The 20,498-nt window shown below is 35.8% G+C and overlaps 1 protein-coding gene across 1 annotated transcript; it reads left to right on the plus strand.

The window, feature by feature from the left end:
- Positions 1 to 9,851: 9,851 nt before the first annotated feature.
- RFK (riboflavin kinase) lies at positions 9,852 to 16,942 on the plus strand. Its single transcript, XM_074281402.1, has 4 exons — positions 9,852 to 12,205; positions 13,546 to 13,697; positions 15,004 to 15,106; positions 15,860 to 16,942. The coding sequence occupies exons 1-4, from the start codon at positions 11,734 to 11,736 to the stop codon at positions 15,988 to 15,990; spliced, it is 858 nt and encodes a 285-aa protein (XP_074137503.1). The 5' UTR covers positions 9,852 to 11,733; the 3' UTR covers positions 15,991 to 16,942.
- The last annotated feature ends 3,556 nt before the right edge of the window (positions 16,943 to 20,498 follow it).

Genomic DNA, 20,498 nt, shown 5'->3' on the forward strand with positions numbered 1-20,498 from the left:
TAATTTTTTTTTATTATATATATATATATTTTTTTTATAATATTATCCCTTGTATTCATTTTTCCAAATTACCTCCCCTCCCTCTATTCCCTCCCCCCGATGACAGGCAATCCCATACATTTTACATGTGTTACAATATAGTCTAGGTACAATACATGTGTGTGAATATCATTTTCTTGTTGCACAATAAACATTAGATTCCGAAGGTACATGCAACCTGGGCAGACAGATATTAGTGCTAACAATTTACATTCACTTCCCAGTGTTTCTTCTCTGGGTGTAGCTACCTCTGTCCATCATTGATCAACTGGAAGTGAGTTGGATCTTCTTTATGTTGAAGATTTCCACTTCCATCAGAATACATCCTCATACAGTATTGTTGTTGAAGTGTACAGTGATCTTCTGGTTCTGCTCATTTCACTCAGCATCAGTTGATTTAAGTCTCTCCAGGCCTCTCTGTATTCCTCCTGCTGGTCATTTCTTACAGAGCAATAATATTCCATAACCTTCATATACCACAATTTACCCAACCATTCTCCAACTGATGGACATCCATTCATCTTCCAGTTTCTAGCTACAACAAAAAGAGCTGCCACAAACATTTTGGCACATATATGTCTCTTTCCGCTCTTTAGTATTTCTTTGGGATATAATCCCAATAGTAGCGCTGCTGGGTCAAAGGGTATGCACAGTTTGATAACTTTTTGGGCATAATTCCAGATTGCTCTCCAGAATGGCTGGATTCTTTCGCAACTCCACCAGCAATGTATTAGTGTCCCAATTTCCCCACATCCCCTCCAACATTTATCATTATTTGTTCCTGTCATCTTAGCCAATCTGACAGGTGTGTAGTGGTATCTCAGAGTGGTCTTAATTTGCATTTCTCTGATCAGTAGTGATTTGGAACACTCTTTCATGTGAGTGGATATAGTTTCAATTTCTTCCTCTGAGAATTGTCTGTTCATATCCTTTGACCATTTATCAATTGGAGAATGGTTCGGTTTCTTATAAATTATGGTCAGTTCTCTATATATTTTGGAAATGAGACCTTTGTCAGAACCTTTGTTTTTAAAAATATTTTCCCAATTTGTTACTTCCCTTCTAATCTTGTTTGCATTAGTATTATTTGTACAGAAACTTTTTAGTTTGATGTAATCAAAATCTTCTATTTTGTGATCAATAATGATCTCTAGTTCTCCTCTGGTCATAAATTCCTTCCTCCTCCACAAGTCTGAGAGGTAGATTATCCTCTGTTCCTCTAATCTATTTATTATCTCCCTCTTTATGCCTAAATCATGGATCCATTTTGATCTTATCTTGGTATATGGTGTTAAGTGTGGATCCATATCTAATTTCTGCCATACTAATTTCTAGTTTTCCCAACAGTTTTTTCCGAATAATGAATTTTTATTCCTAATGTTGGAATCTTTGGGTTTGTCAAAGATTAGATTGCTATAGATGTACCCTTTTTTGTCCTTTGTATCTAATCTGTTCCACTGATCTACCGGTCTATTTCTTAGCCAATACCAAATGGTTTTGGTGACTGCTGCTATATAATATAGCTTTAGATCAGGTACACTTAGACCACCTTCCTCTGAGTTTTTTTTCATTAGTTCCCTTGCAATTCTCGACCTTTTATTCTTCCATATGAATTTTGTTGTTATTTTTTCTAGGTCATTGAAATAGTTTCTTGGGAGTCTGATTGGTATAGCACTAAATAAATAGATTAGTTTGGGGAGTATTGTCATCTTTATTATATTCACTCGGCCTATCCAAGAGCATTGAATGTCTTTCCAATTATTTAAATCTGATTTTATTTTTGTGGCAAGTGTTTTGTAATTTTTCTCATATAATTCCTGACTTTTCTTTGGTAGATGGATTCCCAAATATTTTATACTCTCAACATTTTTTTGGAATGGAATTTCTCTTTGTATCTCTTGCTGTTGCATTTTGTTAGTGATATATAAAAATGCCGAGGATTTATGTGGATTTATTTTGTATCCTGCCACTTTGCTGAAATTTTGAATTATTTCTAGTAGCTTTTTAACAGAGTCTTTGGGGTTCTCTAAGTATACCATCATGTCATCTGCAAAAAGTGATAGTTTAATTTCCTCATTTCCTACTCTAATTCCTTGAATCTCTTTCTCGGCTCTTATTGCCGAGGCTAGCGTTTCTAGTACTATATTGAATAGTAATGGTGATAGTGGGCAACCTTGTTTCACTCCTGATCTTACTGGGAAAGGTTGCAGTTTATTTCTATTGCATATTATGCTTACTGAAGGTCTTAAATATATGCTCCTGATTATTCTAAGGAATAGTCCATTTATTCCTATACTCTCAAGAGTTTTTAGTAGGAATGGATGTTGGATTTTGTCAAATGCTTTTTCTGCATCTATTGAGATGATCATATGGTTCTTATTAATTTGATTATTAATATGGTCAATTATATTAATAGTTTTCCTAATATTAAACCAGCCCTGCATTCCTGGAATAAATCCTACTTGATCATAGTGTATTATCTTGGAGATGATTTTCTGAAGTCTTTTTGCTAATATCTTATTTAAGATTTTAGCATCAATATTCATTAAGGAGATTGGTCTATAATTTTCTTTCTCAGTTTTCGATCTACCTGGTTTAGGTATCAGTACCATGTCTGTGTCATAAAAGGAGTTTGGTAGGACTCCTTCATCCCCTATTTTTTCAAATAATTTATATAACATTGGGGCTAATTGTTCTTTAAATGTTTGGTAGAATTCACATGTGAATCCATCTGGCCCTGGGGATTTTTTCCTGGAGAGTTGATTAATAGCTTGTTCTATTTCTTTTTCTGAAATGGGACTATTTAAGCAATTTATCTCCTCCTCTGTTAATCTAGGGAGCCTATATTTTTGGAGGAAGTCATCCATTTCACTTAAGTTATCAAATTTATTGGCATAAAGTTGGGCAAAGTAACTCATTATTATTTCTCTAATTTCCTCTTCATTGGTGGAAAGATCCCCCTTTTCATTTGTAAGACTATCAATTTGATTTTCCTCTTTCTTTTTTTTGATCAAATTTACCAAAGGTTTATCTATTTTATTGGCTTTTTCATAAAACCAACTCTTGGTTTTATTTATTAATTCAATAGTTTTTTTACTTTCAATTTTATTGATTTCTCCTTTTAATTTTTGTATTTCAAGTTTAATTTTTGGTTGGGGGTCAACATACATTTTTGTAAAACTTTGTGTTCTAAAATTTTCTCCTTCTCTCCCTTTTCTCCCCCTTCCCCAAGATAACAAGCACTCTGATATAGGTTAAATATGTGCAATCCTTTTAAACATTACTTTCATATTTATCATGTTGTACAAGAAAAAATATCAAAATGGGGAAAAAACCTCAAGAAAAAAAAAAAAGGTGAAAATACTATTTTTTGATCCACATTCAGTCTCCATAGTTCTCTCTCTGGATAGGATAAGCATTTTCCATCCCAAATCTACTGAAATTGTCTTGAATTATCTCATTGAGAAGAACCAAATCCACCACAGTTGATCATCACATAATTTTCTTCTTACTGTGTAGTTTCTTCCTGGTTCTGTTCATTTCACTTTGCATCAGTTCATGTACATCTTTCCAGGATTTTCTGAAATCAGCTTGCTCATCACTAATCAATAGTGTTTTAGAGCATTTTTTCATATGTATGTCCAACTCTATGACTCCATTGGGAATTTTCTTCGCAAAAATGTAATGCTTTGTCATTTCCTTCTGCAGCTCCTTTTACATCTGAGGAACAAGGCAAACAGGGTTAAATGACTTGCTCAGGGTCTCACAGTGTCTGAGGTCAGATTTGGAATCATAAAGATAAGTCTCCTTGATTCCAAGCCAGTCCTCTATCCATTCATTGCATCTGTTGAAAGTGGATCCATATGGCACATAATTACAAGCCCAGCAGCTATGTCAGAACAGATCCAATATTGACCAGGGTCTTAACAAACCCTTGCTTAAAGAAGAAGGTGAAAAAAAAACAAAAACAAAAACAAAAAAAAAAACACAGGAATTTGAGAAATTTGAGAGATTCACTCACTCAGACTGAACCTTGGGTTTAAATTCAGATTGGAACATGAGGTCCCTGCTGTTATATGGCATCTGGAGTCAAAAGTTGGGCAGCCTGGTCAGGCCCAAATCCTTGAATCCCACTTCTCAATACCAGACAGGTCAATCTGAAATAATGATTACCAAAACAGCAAAAATTAGGATCTTTTAACAAAGGCAAGGGAATTACAATTCGAGGTCATCAGGCAGCACTAGGGTTCAAGATGGCCTAATAATAGGGAAAGAGTGGGGCAGGTTAAATACATTTCAACATAAAGGGAGTCTTGTGGGAAGCATAGCTTTGAGAAGGGGTTACTAAGTTGTTTTATGCAACAACTGAAAGTCCATAAAGACTACTGGGGGGAGGCTTTGATTTCTAGCTTCTCTATATATTCAAGAAAATTCTGTTTGCAAATATTACCATTGTGTTCTTGCCTTTTCTTCAGGAATGCTTGAAAATCTTCTGTTCCATTGAATATCTGTTTTTCTACCTGAAGGAATATATTCAGTTTTGTTGGACAGGTTATTTATAATTGTAATCCTAGTTTCTTGAGTATCAAGCCTTTTTTTTTGTTTGTTTTTTGTCCTGGTGGCTGCTAAAATTTGTGTGATTCTGTCTTCCTATTGACGAGGGAAATTGAAATCGGAGACCCTAAAAAGTTATTTTGACTTTAACCTTATGACCTAGAAGTCAGCTAACCCCACCTCTGTTAAGTACTACTTATTTACCTTTCTATAGAGTTCAGCTGACACTACCCAAGTTTTCTATAGAGCTGAACTAAAGCTAAGTATTCATACTTAACTTTAAATAGAACTGAATTGTTACCTATAACCACTTAAGCTCTATATAATTTGAACTATCACTAATCAAACTTTCTATAGCCTTACTGAAGCCTATTCAAATCCAAAAGCTCTGTATTGTCTCAAATCATATAACTATGTACTCTGACTGTATGAGGGTGGGCAGAATGGGCAGAACAGACAGAACTCTAATTCCATCAGAGAGTTCTGGTCCACTGAGATCAATCAATGATTTAAAATAAACTTTTACTTTTAATTGAGTAAATTCTTTTACTTCGACTGCACCTTGTCTCACTCATCATAAAGCCTGGAAATCCTCCAACACTATATTATGTGAATATTTTCTTTCTGGGTACTTCTAATGTTTTCTCCTCGACCTAAAAGCTCTGTTATTTGGCTAGGAATATTCATTTTGGAATCTCTTTCAGGAAGTGATCAATGAAATTTTTTCAATTTCTATTTTGTCCTCTGGTTCTAAAATATCCAGAAAGTTTCTTAAAATATCATGACCAGATATGAATGTTATGGAATATTATTGTTCTGTAAGAAATGACCAACAGGAGGAATACAGAGAGGCTTGGAGAGACTTACATCAACTGATGCTGAGTGAAACAAGCAGAACTAGGGGATCATTATACACTTCAACAATGATACTGTATGAGGATGTATTCTGATGGAAGTGGATATCTTCAACATAGAGAAGAGCTAATCGAATTCCAATTGATCAGTGATGGACAGAATCAGCTACATCCAGAAAAGGAACACTGGGAAAGAGTGTAAACTGGGAGCATTGGGTTTTTTTGTTTTTGTTTTTGTTTTTGTTTTGTTTCTCTTCCCATATTATTTTTACCTTGTGAATACAATCCTTCCTTTGCAACAACAACAACAAAAAAATTCGGTTCTGCACATATATATTGTACTTTAGATATAAGATATTTAATATGTATGGGAATGCCTGCCATTTAGGGGAGGGGGTGGAACGAAGGAGGGGAAAAACTCGGAACAGAAGGGAGTACAAGGGATAATGTTGTAAAAAAAAAAAAATTATCTATGCATATGTACTGCCAAAGAAAATGTTATAATTATAAAAATTAATTTAAAATGCTTAATAAAAAAAAAAAGAAAGGGAAAAAATATCATGCCAGGCTCTTTTTTTTTTTAATTATTTTTTTTAAATTTAGGTTGTCAATAATTCTTAACCTTAATCTATTTTTCAGCTGATTTTCAAATGGAAATCACTTGATTTTCCAATGACATATTTCATATTTTCTTTATTTTTTCGTTCTTTTGACTTTATTTTTGTTTACATGCTATGGAATCATTAGCTTCCACTTTGCTAATTCTGATTTTGATGGGCTATTTTCTTCAATAAAGATTAGTACTTATTTTTCTATTTGTTCAATTCTACTTTTTAAAGCTATTTTCTTCAGTATTTTTGGTGCCTTAAAAACAAAACAAAAACAAAAAAAAAAACTATTAAATCTCTTCACAATTTCTTCCATTACTTTCCTTTCCTCATTTTTTTTCTCTACTACATTAGAGTTTTAAAATCATTTTTGGGCTCTCTTTCTAGAACTCTTCTAGGAATTCTTGTTGGGCTTGTGTCCAATGTACATTTTTCTTTGAGGCTTTGCTTGGAGGAGTTTTTGTTTGCATTTGATCTTATGAACTTCCCTGACACCACAGTAGTTTTTTATGATTAGGTTTCTTTTTGGGGAGGTTTCTTATTTTCCAGCCTATTTTTTGACTTTGATTTTCATGTTGTGTTCTGCTCACATCCTGGGGGAAGGGGAAAAAGTCACCATTCCAAGCTTTAGGGTTGCCCTGTTTCACAACTAATTCTGGAGGTGTGTAAATTTTCAGTGCTTTCAAGGTGGTATGATCTGGGGAGAAGTTGGTCACTGCTTTACTAGTCTGTGTTCAAGTCCTTACCTAGGCAGGTGACTTCAAACTGCAAACAAGGGTCCTGGCTCCATTGTAACTATAAGCATTCCTTTCCACCCTGGAACTGAGATCCTGAAATGGGTAATGAGCAATGAAGCTGCCAAACAACATCCTGTCCTTCATCCAGTGTCCACATAGGAGTTTCCTGAATGTTTTTCTGAGTAACTGTCCAATTCCTTTACTGTTTCTGGGTAGTGAGAGCTCCTGGAACTATTGCCACCACAGCCTCCAAGACTCATAGCTATATTGCTAATACTCTCTGTCCCAATTTCTACTCCCAAGTGTTTTAGACTTCTTGCAACCTCCTAAGTTGCCTTGGGATGGAAAAATTTCTCCAATCTTCTGTTGACTATGCCATTCTGACATCTTTTGCCTCCACCACTATGTTCTTGCCAAATCAAATAAAATCTTCTTTCTTATTTTTCTTGGATGTATCCAGGGTAATAATTCCAACCATACTCTTCTTTAAATTCTCTTTGTTTTGGACTTTAACAACTCTTCCTAATTCTCCAACTCTTGTGCTCCTATTGTCTATTTTAATCACCTTCTTCCTCTTACCCCATAAATCTAGGCATTCCTGAAGATCCACTTTTTAGCCCTTCTCTACACTTTCTCAACAAGCCAATTTACCCTTTCTCAACCAGTTTGAAGTCCAATGAGGGCAGGAATCATATCTTATTTTGTTTCACTTAAATCACTAACACAGGAACTTACACATAAAAATGAATAGCATCAACTACATAATCTAAGTTATTTTCAGTGAAGGACTTTCATTTGAACTGTAGTCCCAAATCATTATCTAACTGCAGAGGTTTATTTACACCATTGATTGAAAGGCAAATTTCTTCAAAAGGAGTTAGCCATTGTGACATTTAGTAAACAAAAATAAATTAGCTTAAGAAGTGGAGTCCCAATAGGTTCTTTTACATGAGAAAAATAATCTCAGGCTTGACCTCATAATTTATTCTTCTGATTAGATACTGTGTGATCCTGATAATTTTCTCTATGCAAGGAATTCACAAGGAATTTAACAAAGGACTATTGTAATGAATGCCCTTTAAGGAAAACAAAAGGCCCACTTAAGTACAGATGATCCTGCCCAACTTCTCCTCCTTGCCTCAGGAAGTAACTTGGACAATAATGTAGACATTCTCTTGTTTAAACCCTTCCTAAAACCTACCCAACTATCTAGGATGTGGGGTCTTTCTGTTGAGGTCTCATTTACCCCATCAGATAATTTTGCCAAAATTATGTATTAAAATCAATAAATCTGGAAGTTGTGTGGGATGAGATTGAGTTTGAGAAATGATTATGACCCTCCAATCTTATGTTTTATTCAAACATTTTTAAAAATTCCTGGTCAAACTGCTCATGGTCTGTACAATAACTGTCTTCCAGTATGTGAATCTTTAGACGATCCAGTGATTTAAAAATAATTTAACCCAGGGCCAAAGGGAGAGGTATTGAAAAGTATATTTTTTGGAAGAAACTGTCTCCATTTTCTGCTAAATTTACTCTTATGATATATATACTGATTGTTTCAAATGGTTCATGCCTCTCTACCCTTAATTTTTATGTGTAAGTTCCTGTGTTAGTGATATAAGTGAAACAAAATAAGATATGATTCCTACAGCTACCAAAATAAAACAAAACAAAAAACAAAATCTCTAGGACTTTGAACAATTCTATACAAACTATTGGATAGTTTGAATTCTATTCCAGGAGAATTTTCCTTTTCTTTTGTACCTTAAACATACTACAATTAGAAAAGTAAATTCATAGGACTTTTAAATATTCAGGAACTCACCTACTTCTCTTTGTGCTAATGCTAAATAGGAGCTAAATAAATGTTAACTAATAAAGGAGAGACCATTTTCTATGGTCTGGCATAGCTATGCTAAAGACCTGTGTAGCTGCTTAAGTATTCTTTTTCTTCTTTGAAAAATATATCTTTTTGATCAATTGTAATACTTAGCTCAGGGAAGAAATAGTGATCCAAGAAAATTCTAATTAGACTTGTGATGGAAGTCGCCATCCACATCTAAAGAACTATGGAGACTACTGATCAGAGCATACTATTTTCTCATGGTTCTTTTCTAATTTTTCTTTCACAATATAATATGGAAATATGTTTTAAATGATTGTGTATGTATGTAAGATTGTTTGCTGTTTGGGGAAATGGGGAAGGAAGAGAAAGAGAAAACACTTGGAACTCAAAATCTTACAAAAATGAATGTTGAAAACTATCTTTACATGTAATTTTAGAAAATACATTTTTTATGTTCACTTCACAATTGTTATGTTAGCCTGCCCTTGGAGGATAGAATTGATGTAATAGGGGTATCTCACCCCTCCACAGAATGGCTTGGTATACTTTGACCCATGGGGTCAGGAAGAGTTGGATATGCCTCTGGGCAACTATGGGTCATCCAAACTCCAGTCAAATAGCTCAACAGGAGAGATCACATAGATGTCATCTATGGAATTGTGAGACACAGATATGCATTACCTAAATAAAGGCTTCTTAAAATTTTTCCTCTTGACCCCTTTTTGCCCAATATATTTTTATATGACCCCAGGTATATAAAATAGGTACACAAATTAAATATTTACTGATAATAAATCATTTCACAATCCCTAGTTACAAGAACTCATTGTAGAATTGGGAACCAGTTAAAGGAACTGGTATCTAAAGTATGTAACATTCTTGAGTGGATCAACTACAGTGTACCTATTTGTAGCCTATACTGCTGGCTTATTAATGCAGTGGCTAGCCAAAGATGATAAAATTTTTTTCAAGAATGTCTCTCAAACTTGAACTGATGCTGAGTGAAATGGTAGGCCCAGGAGATCATTATATACTTCAACAATAATACTATATGATGATCAATTCTGATGGACGTGGCCATTTTCAACAATGAGATGAACCAAATCAGTTCCAATAGAGCAGTAATGAACTGAACCAGCTACACCCAGCAAAAGAACTCTAGGAGATGACTATGAACCACTACATAGAATTCCCAATCCCTCTATTTTTGTCCACCTGCATTTTTTATTTCCTTCACAGGTTAATAGTACACTATTTCAAAGTTCGATTCTTTTTGTACAGCAAAATAACTGTATAGACGTGTATACATATATTGTATTTAACTTATTCTTTAACATATTTAACATGTGTTAGTCAATCTGTCATCTGGGGGGGAGGAGGGAAAGATTGGAACAAAAGGTTTGGCAATTGTCAATGTAAAATTACCCATGCACATATCTGGTAAATAAAAACTATTTAAGAAAAAAAAAAAGTGTCTCAAAGATGTGCCTTCAGATAGTTCTTGCTTTTCTCAAAAGCATTTTTCCCTTTGGCAAGCACAGCTTCAACCACTAAGTGTATTCAGATGATCCCTAAATCTGTTATTTCCGTCCTAGATCTTGCTTCTGAGTTCATATGCAAGTTCCTATGGGAAATTTCCACCCGGATATCCCCACTACCAACTGAAATTCAATGTTTAATTCAACGTTCTTGACCTCAGTATTTTTGTCTGGGGCAGGTACTGTCATTTACTGGTCTACAATTTTAGTCTTAAGATCTGTCCCTTCTCTCTACATTTCTCTACCTATTCATTTCTCTTTATGCTCGCTCTCAAATACACGTTCCCATTATCACCCACCTGGACTATACAGTAATAACCTAATCTAGCATTTTCTGCCACCCCAACTGCTAATAAGAGTATATCTGGTGGCTCTGCTCTGTAATTGACACCTTTGCATAGTATATCAGGCCCACCATAATTTCTCAGGATCCTACTTTTCCAGTCTTATCTCAGATTACATAAAGTATATGCCCTTCATATCTCTTCTCCTTCCCAAGCTTCTTTGCCTTTGCTGCAGTTGGGTAGTTTTCTAACGCACTAACGTAAACATTTGGTATCCTGTTTTTTTGGTTGCTTTTCCCCCTTCTGGCCCATGAACTTGCCGGTGATAATGACTGTGTATGCTGGAGCGGTTGCCCGATCCTTCACCTCATTGTGACTTATCTAGGACTGCACAGTACTACAGTTTCTGAGGCAGGCGCTAAGCCAGGCCTTGCGAATTCCAGGCTGGACGCTCCGCCAGACCCTATTAGCCGCCTTTTAGTTTTCTCCTAGGTCTGGGACACTCTTATTTACCAACATTGAATTACACCGTTCAACTCAAATACCGTTTCTTCCGGGAGGGTACTTTGCATAGTTCCGTAATGCACAAATTCAAAGTTTTGCATTCCCAGCTCTGCTAGCTTGTGAACTTGCTCATGACAGTGCTGTGAGTAAACTTTTCTTTTACATTCTCGAACATCTAGCACGATGGTCTTTACTAGTGCTTTTCTACGTTGGATACATTTTGGGAACCTGTCTGTGGTTGTTGAAGTAGCCCCAGCGCAAACCCAGTTCTCTGCCCCGGACGTAACACCTCTAGCGATCTATCGGACGTCAGAGGCCGGGAAGGCGAGGGCTGAGGGCGGGATTTCCCCCGGCGGGGGAAATCACCTCAGGCTGCCCAGTGGCAGATGACCATTGCCTTAGGGAGAAGGCTAGGGAATAATATGGATTGGGCCCACAGTAGAGGGAGAACAGCTACATCTGGAGGTTCGGCTGGTTGGAGTAGACACTCGGACCAACACTCGGACCACTTTTCCCAGGCCTGGATTTGAACATGCGACCCTCAGCAATCACTGGAGAATCTGAACGTGCTCGAGAGCAGCAGTTCTAGAACCACCTACTTCTCTTTCCGCTTCGTAACTGAGGCGCAAGAGCGCTAGGACCCGCCCCCACGCATGCGCCGAGCCCTAGTAGGGCAGGTCCACTAGAAAGAAAGAAGGAGGGGGAGAAGGGGCGTGTTATGTAAAGAACTGAACGAGCGGAGACCTGGCTGGAGAAACTGGTGGCCATGCTGTCTGCCCAATGGCAACGCGCCGTTCCGCTCTTCCTTTCTTCTCTCCCCGCCCTTCGTTTTTTCTCCGCCCACCTCCCGCATAGATTTCCGCTCCAGCCGGCTTCGGTGAGCAATTGCGGCTTCTGTTGGGTCAGTGGTGTGCGGAGATTCTGTCGCGCGCCCTCCGTCAGCAGCTTTCGGGTGAGGGCGGTTGGCCGCGAGCCTCGTGCCGTCAACGCGCACCTCGTCTCCCTCCTGCCTTCTGCCCTTAGGAACTTCCTTCCCTCCCCCTCCCCCTTCTCCTCCACTCCCGGCTGGCCCCGGGGAACCGTTTCCCTGAACTCGACGGCGGCTCCGCCGGAATCTCCGCCCGGGTCGTCTCGCGAGCCCGGAGTCAGCGACGTGATGAAACATCTGCCTTATTTCTGCCGGGGCACAGTGGTGAGGGGCTTCGGACGGGGCTCCAAGCAGCTGGGCATCCCCACAGGCAAGTGCTCGGGAAGGAATCGGGAGGGAGAACTGGGAGGGATGGCAGCCCGCAGCCGCCCGGGGCTCGCGCATCCCCGCGGCCCCGCGCCGAAGCGTAGGCGTGAGCAAATCCACCTTGCTCATCTTTCCGCGGTACCCTGTCACACTCCGAGGAAACAGCCTAGACTATCGGGAATCACTCCTCCCCCCTCCGCTCTTTCACTGGTTTAACCTGACTCAGGCCGAGTCACAGTGGGCATTCCCGGCCAAGCCAACCCCGTGTTACCTGCGCCAGGTGCGCCTGCGGGAGGCAGGCGCGCAGCTATTGTGGTTTCGGTTTCTTTTTTTTGCAAGCCAATTAGGGATTAAATGACTTGCCCAGAGTAACACAAGTGTTGACAAAGGTCGGATTTCAACCTAGGTGCTTCCAAACTAGCTGCTCGTCCCGTTACTTTTTACTTGCAGAAGTGATGGGTTTGATGCACTTATTGGGCTGGCCTCTGAACTCCAGGGTGTAAGATAACCTTCGGTCCGTTAACTTCCCCACCCTTCCCCACCCACACAGACTCACCCTTCGGCATCCCACCTCATCACTGGAGCTATCTCCAAGGTAGCATTTGGCCCCAAGGTCATTTTAAAAGGTCGACTATGGCTTGATTTAATTTAGGTCTGGGTTTTCTCCCTCTGTATCAAGGACTGTATACTCAATAGTATGTCGTTGATACCATTCAGAAATAGCAATTATACCTTATTTTAAATTTGATAAAATTAATACTAAATTATATAGTTATATATTATATGATAATATTAATACCATTTGATATATATTAGATCCGGTTAATAGAGCAAATATCTTGTTGATTAATATTTATGAAACAAGTAACACTAGTGAAAATAAATTTCCTCAGAAAGAATATAGTAGCTCACTTTCCTTATTGGGAATTCCCTAATGTCCTGTTTGAAATCTACTAGAAATAATGTCAAATAATTTTGGAAATTGTATTTTTTTAAAACAAAAATAATTAAATTTTAAATTCAACGCTGAGGAAGACTTGACCCATTTTTGCTAAGGATCATACCTGGTTTTTGATCCTGTTGTGTAGTCTTATCTCGATGGCCTGTTTAGCAGAAATTATATTTGGCATTTAATCTTTGGTAATAAGAGAAGAGGGGTGGGGATAAGTCTTGACAATAGTGCATACTGTGCCAGGCGCTGTATGATATTTCATACATTATCTCATTTGATAACTTCATTTGAGAAGTTCTTGTATAAACATTAATTATTTGGAGTTATCAGCTACATATGGCTCTTTGTAAATTCTTCTTATATTAACATTCATATCATATGCTTTTATTCAGCTAACTTTCCTGATCAAGTAGTGGATAATCTTCCACATGATTTATCTCCTGGAATTTATTATGGTTGGGCCTCTGTTGGAAATGGAGATGTCCATAAAATGGTTTTAAGTATAGGATGGAACCCATACTACAAGAATACTAAAAAATCTGTGGTAAGCATTTTATTTTTCTCTTATGCTTAATTCTGGAGATCTTGTTTGTATATGCAAAAAAGAAGGCAAACTTTGTTTATAGGAGGAAAACTTTCCTAAAAGATTCATGTTTCTGGTATAATTAAGGAGCTAAGTATTTTGCAAAGGATAATATAGTGGATTTGGGGAAATGAGTAGTCTTTTTTTTTTTTTCCCCAGAAGACATTGAGTTAAAGACATAATCCTGAAATTCAGGATATCAATAACAGTATCCTAAAAAATGCTCAATATCACTCCAAATGCTCATCTTGCATTCATCAGAAGGGCAAAGTTGACCAAAAAAAAGAAAATGATGTATGGAGGTGATGCAGGAAAACACTTACCAAGCTGTGAATTGTGTAACCCAATTTCCCTTTAGATGTGGATGACCACAGCTATTAGAATAGCTCTAAATTCACCTCATTGTTGGGAGCCAACTCCATCACAGTTGATCATCACATAATCTTGTACAATGTTCTCTCAGGTCTGTTCACTTAACATCAGTTCATGTAAGTCTTTCTAGGCCAGCTCAACATTTGAAACCTGGAACAATAATATCCCATTGCATTCATATACCGTAACTTATTCAGGCATTCCTCAGCTGATGCATGTTTACTCAATTTCCAATTCCTTGCCACTATTTTAAAAAATTGATACAAGTATCTTTGCACATATGTATATGCTTTTATTCAACTAACTTTGATGAGCAAATGGGTAACTTTCCACATGATTTATCAACTGGAATTTATTATGGTTGGGCCTATGGAAATGGAAATGTCCATAAAATGGTTTTGAGTATAGGGTGGAACCCATATGGAAAGAATACTAAAAACTGGTTTCCTTATTCATCTCTAATAATTTGCCAGTAGAGATAAGTGCTGGACCAAAGGGTATGCATAATTTGGTAACCTTTTGGGCATTGTTCCAAATTGCTCTCCAGAAAGGTTGGCTCATTTCATAATTTAACACAATGCATTTAGTGTCGCAGTATTTTCACATTCCTTCCAATAATTATCTTTGTCATAGCCAGTGAAATGGTACTTAGTTGTCTTTATCTTGGTATAAGGTATTACTGGGTAGTGCCTAGTTTATGCCACATTTTAAATTTTTACTATTGTCCAATAGTGTTCTTATTGCTTTCCCCCTTTTTTTTAGTGATATGAAGTGGGAGGGAAAGGAAATAGATTTTTTTATCATTAAAAAAATAAATTAAATCCTGCTCACAAAGTTCAGGTTCTATTGTCCTTTTAAAATTAACAATTTCTAATTTTTTTTTTTTACTTCATAGGAAACTCACATTATACATACCTTTAAAGAGGACTTCTATGGGGAAATCCTTAATATAGTCATCACTGGCTACATCAGACCAGAAAAGAACTTTAGTTCAGTTGGTAAGTTCTTATATTAATTAATTTCTTTTATCCTCATAAAAGACGAATGAATAGTATTTTATAGATCTCTTTTCATAAAATTAGACATAATTTAGCCTGACAGTTACATTAAGAAAATAACCATATATCATGGTTATTTTACACCTCAGTTCTACAACCAAAGCTCTACTCCAGTTGGTACTTATCTATACCTGAACTATAATTGCTGAAGCTGTTTGATCTGTAGATATTTTCTAGAGAAGAGCTCAATAATGGCATATAAAGTGTTGCCAATAGTTTTTTTTATATATATATATATATATATATATATATATATATATATATATATATATATATATACAATATAATTGTATAAATACAATATAAATCAAAACAATTATGGTTCCCCAAAGTGTTTTTCATGTATGGTATATTTGATTTTTACTCTGCATTGTAAGAGGTAAATACTATAGGTATTTGTAGATAAGAAACTGAGCCTTTTAGAGGTTGATTTCCTCAAGTCCCACTATTAAGTGACTATTAAGTTGGAACTAAAGGCCCAGGTCTTTAACATTAATTAGCTAATACTAATCCAGGCATGGTGTGATTAGGGCTTCTGTTGGGATGGTAGGATCAAGAGGGATCTTGTTTATCCAATAGTATACATTTATAATAGAATTAAAATAATTTCCTCATGCACTATAGTGCATTTATAGATTGTATTTTTTTAATGACTTAAACACATTAAAAACATTTTATCTCCTGTTGTCACAGATGACCTTATTTCGGCAATTCAAGATGATATTGAAGAAGCTAAGAGACAACTGGATTTACCAGAACATTTGAAACTCAAAGAAGATAATTTCTTCCATATGCCAGAAAACGAAATAGTGAATGGCCACTGATAAAGTCATTTTATTTACTTGTTCATTTTCCCCCTTGTATTCCACTACTGTCACTGCTGCAGCCTTGTATTTGATTAGCTTAAGAAAATTTTCCCAATAGCTGTGAATGTAGTTGCCATTTTATGCTTAAATTAATGTTACATTAAACACATCATGGCAGCAGTACCAAAAAGCTTAATTTTAGAAAATCAAGATTTTCTCAAAAATCTTGGAACTAGACAGAAGCTTTGTGACAGACATAGTAAAAGCAGAGAGCATAATCAGAATCATTTCTTTTTTTATGATACTTGTATATAAGTAAACTGGCTTAACCAAGTCTTTTGTTGAAGATGAAAATAGAAGTCATGCTAGGAGTTTCCAACTAATGCTGCAAGACCTAGATGCCATGGAAAAGTGAAATGTGCATTGTGAAAAAAGCTTTGGCAATTTCGTAACTTGAAAGGAATGGTAGTACGATCTTTTTGTTAAAGATGGAATATTCTGAAACTTTTTAGAATTATTAGAAGTTTCTTATTGGAGTCAAATTATTGCTGTTTTCCATTTTATTTTCATGCCCTGGATCCTAAGGGTTTAAATTTCCATTTATTTGCTGTCCTTTGATCATATGTTTATTCGAAAGCTTCCTTTACTAAACTTTAAAATATTGCAACCCACCTTAGTAACTAACTCATTAAAGTGAGGGGGAAGTACAATTAACCAGTTGGGTAGAAAAAGCCAAAGTTTAGTTAATGTCTTCCAGAGGGAAAATATTTAAGGGCCAATTAAATTAATTGTAGAATATATTAAAATTGTTTAACTTATTTTGAATGTAATTATGTATATGAGGTATGTATAAACTCTGTTTAATTACATTGTTAATGAAAAGGATTATAATTTTAAAACTTTGTTCAAATCTTCCATTTTAATCCTATGTACTTTTCTTGTTTCTAAATAAAATAAGCACCTGCACTTTGGAGCTGTATTTTTTTTTTTTTTTTAAGAAAAATAAAGAATATTGGAATTTTGGGAAAATGTACTTGGAAATAATTTGCTTTAGGCCGTTTAACAAGTCACCCCTAGTTTATAAACCAAAATAGAAAAAGAATTTAGATCTCAGCCATCCCTAAAAGCATTTTTAACTTTTTTTTATGGGAACTTCATTGTGTAGTGCCCTTTTTAAAGGTCAAAATATTCAGTAGTAGACATTTTAAGAATGTTAAAAGAAAAACAAGTTTGGGCTTATAAACAATGATATCCCTTGAGGAAAACTTCTGTTTAAAAAAAGCTAATGGATGAATAGATGACTTGTAAGTTTTAAATTACTTTGTAAAAGACTTACCAAAAGCAAAAGCAGCTTATGGGGTTTTATTTTCCCTGTTGTAATATTTTAAACATTTAATTAACACCCCAATAATTGTCTAGTCGAAAAAGTTGAAAGGAAATAATTATACAACATTTTACCCATGCTTATTGTTGAAATGACTAACACTATTTGAATAACTTCTTGTTACAGAGAAAGTTTGTATTTTACTGGTGACTAGCATTTTGCTAGGTATCAACCATTATTTTTTGATGGGATGTTTTTGATGTTTGAACTTTTAGGATTTGGTCATCAAACATTGATAATGTAGTGCAAAAACTGTTATGAGGATGGTGATAGTTTTGGTTAAGTCTACAGAAATTTAAATCTTTGGTGTTGTCCTTTTTCTCCTGCCTAAATTTGAATTTTTTAGCCTTTTGCATCTAACCTATTTGTGTTCAATTGTAGTGTTTTTCCTTTTTGAAACACTAATTTTAAGACATTCTTTTGGCAACTAAGCTATTTTAGGATTTCTATTGAGGTAGATGGGTATTCAGGGCTCTCTAACTCAATTATCTCACACTTTGTGCCAACCACAAAAACAATTTGTATTGACTTACTAAGGACAGACAAAGAAATGGAAATATTTTACTTTATCAATAATCATCTGAAAAGTTGAGTCAGAAGTTAATTGTAAATGTTTTGTTGGAAAGTAATTTGATCAGGCACAGAAAAGAAAACTGAAAACTTTGTTGTTTGATTTGACTTCCTGATCCCATTGAGGATTTTCCTGGCAAAAACGGGAATGGTTGGACATTTCTTCCTGCTCATCTTCCAGAGGAATTTGAGGGAAATGGTATTGATTTGACCTGGTTCACATAGGTAGCAAGTGTATCTGAGATTAAAATGGAAGTTGAGTCTAACTTGGATATCTAACTTCCTTAAAACCATACAAAAACTGCTCTCACTTGCAGTGTTTGGTAGATTCAAACATTTGAACAATCTTTGCAACTAAAACAATATAAATCTTCCCTTTATAGATGATCAAAAGTTTATGTAATTTGTCTAAGGTATTTGAACAAATATGTGTCCCTGCAAATGTTCAAATCCAGGAGTTTTCCACAATACTGCTTAGTACTTCGTTAAGAATTAAAAAAGACATATCTGAGGATAGGAAGATTTGGACTCTGGTGTAAGTAAACCAGGTTACTAAGACAAAGACAAGGCATAGTGACACAATAGTTGTAACCTCATAGTTTTTGAATGAAAGCTATTGGTGCCAGATGTGAATTAAACCTGGAAATACCCACCCAGTGGACACCACTTAGTGTCCAATTTCTCTCTTCATAAATCTTGCCATGGAAAAGTGAAACTAACCATTTAATATAAGAATGCAGGCATGGTTAAGGGGAAAGATGCTTTATTGACATACTTAGGATGTTGGTATATGTGAGAGGCAATATATTGAAAGGACCCTACTCTGGAAAGTAATGCTGAGAGTCAGCATATAAACAGAGCATTAGGGACAAGTTATTTGTGAAATTGTTTTTGAGAAATTTGGGACTCCTCAAAACAAAACTACTATTTACATGGCTAATATATGTGTAAGCCACATTTAGCAATTAATGAGTTCACATGTGTGTGTATATACATAATTCTGAGAATGTCAGTTTTCCCCCTTAATCTTGGCAAGAATTTCCTTAATCACTTCCTTCTATGCACCTCTAAAGTATTTTGGATGTGGAGAAAGCTTCTGATCTCTCTATTCTTAGTGTTGCAAAAATTCATTTTGTTTTGTTTTTGAAATTCTTGTAAACCTCGGACCAACTCATAGCCCATCTTTTTATAGGTAAATTGAAGCCAAAGAACATACTTATGTATTATTAGAAAATCTGTATAGTATAGATTTTTTTTAACTGACAACTGAAAATTTTCCAGTGTTGCTTCCTTTTACAAGTTTTAGAGCTTGAAAGATTCTAAACAGGAAGGAATAAAAAGAATTTGTAGACCAGGTGACAGACTCTTGTCAAGGGGTAAGCCAAAAAGTAAAATTTATCAGCAAAAGACTTGTCACTGATTTATGTTTTTAACAGCAATGTAGGAAGGCATCTCCTTAGTTATGCAGGGGTGAAGATCAGCAGTGGTAGAGGAAGTAATCCCACAAATGAAATTTCAAGTCTTTTGAAATAGAATTAAAAATTAATTTCCATAAATGTATGTGTTGGGGGAGGATAAGGAAGAGGCAAATTGTTCAATGTTATGATACTAGTTATGAAAAATTCACTACAACATTCAAACCTACTAATGTTAGTGGCCAAAAAGAAAAAGGGGAAAAAAGGCTTATTGTGTCCTTCAAACCCCTTCATAATGTTTGATGCTCTGGCTCTGTTCTTTTTGAAAATTAAGGAAACAATAAATCAAGTACAAATGTGGCTGCATCTTTAAAATCAGTGCTACCTGAAAAGGCAATCTCTAACTAGGCTTTAATGTGGTAGATTTCTAGTCATTTTAAAGCAACCACATATATAGTTGGAATCTCAGTCAATAAACATATGGATGGATTTTGTGCTTGTGTGCCAAATTTAAAAAAAAAAAAAAGGCAATGTCTGCTTTGGGAAAACATAATCTAATGGGGGAGGCAAATATGTAAACAATATATAAACAAACTAGATCCAAAATGAATAGGAAAAGCATCAATATGGACTATGTTAGAATTAAGGATTAGGAAAGTCTCGTAGAAAGTGGGATTTTAATTGAATTGAGACTTGAAAGAATCTAGGAGATAGAAATGAGGAGGAAGAAAGTTCCAACATGGAAGATGTCTGGAGCAGATACATTGGAGTGAGGAGGGGATCTAATTGAGTAATAGTAAATGAATAAACTAAGGAAAGTTTTAAAACCTGAGTAGCACAGTGGAGCTAGGAATCAGGAAGATCTGAGTTCAACTTGATGCTGTTTGAGTGGTCTAGATTAGTGGCTATAAGAGAATTGTTAAAAATCCCCTTTAAATCGGCCGCAGGTTTTAGGAGTGAAAGAATTCACTCATTACTGAATTATAGTTGCAAAATGAAAATTTATTATTAAAAATCAGGTTACACAGACACTGACTTCTATAGTGGCAGATCTGTTGGAAAATGAAGTTTTGCACTGAGAAAATGCAGTTCTCAGTGGACAGAAGGTCCTGGCAGAGAAGGGAGCTACCAAGTTCCATCTGCAAAAGACCTTCATT

This window comes from Sminthopsis crassicaudata, chromosome 1, assembly GCF_048593235.1.
Source record: "Sminthopsis crassicaudata isolate SCR6 chromosome 1, ASM4859323v1, whole genome shotgun sequence".
Lineage (NCBI taxonomy): Eukaryota > Metazoa > Chordata > Mammalia > Dasyuromorphia > Dasyuridae > Sminthopsis > Sminthopsis crassicaudata.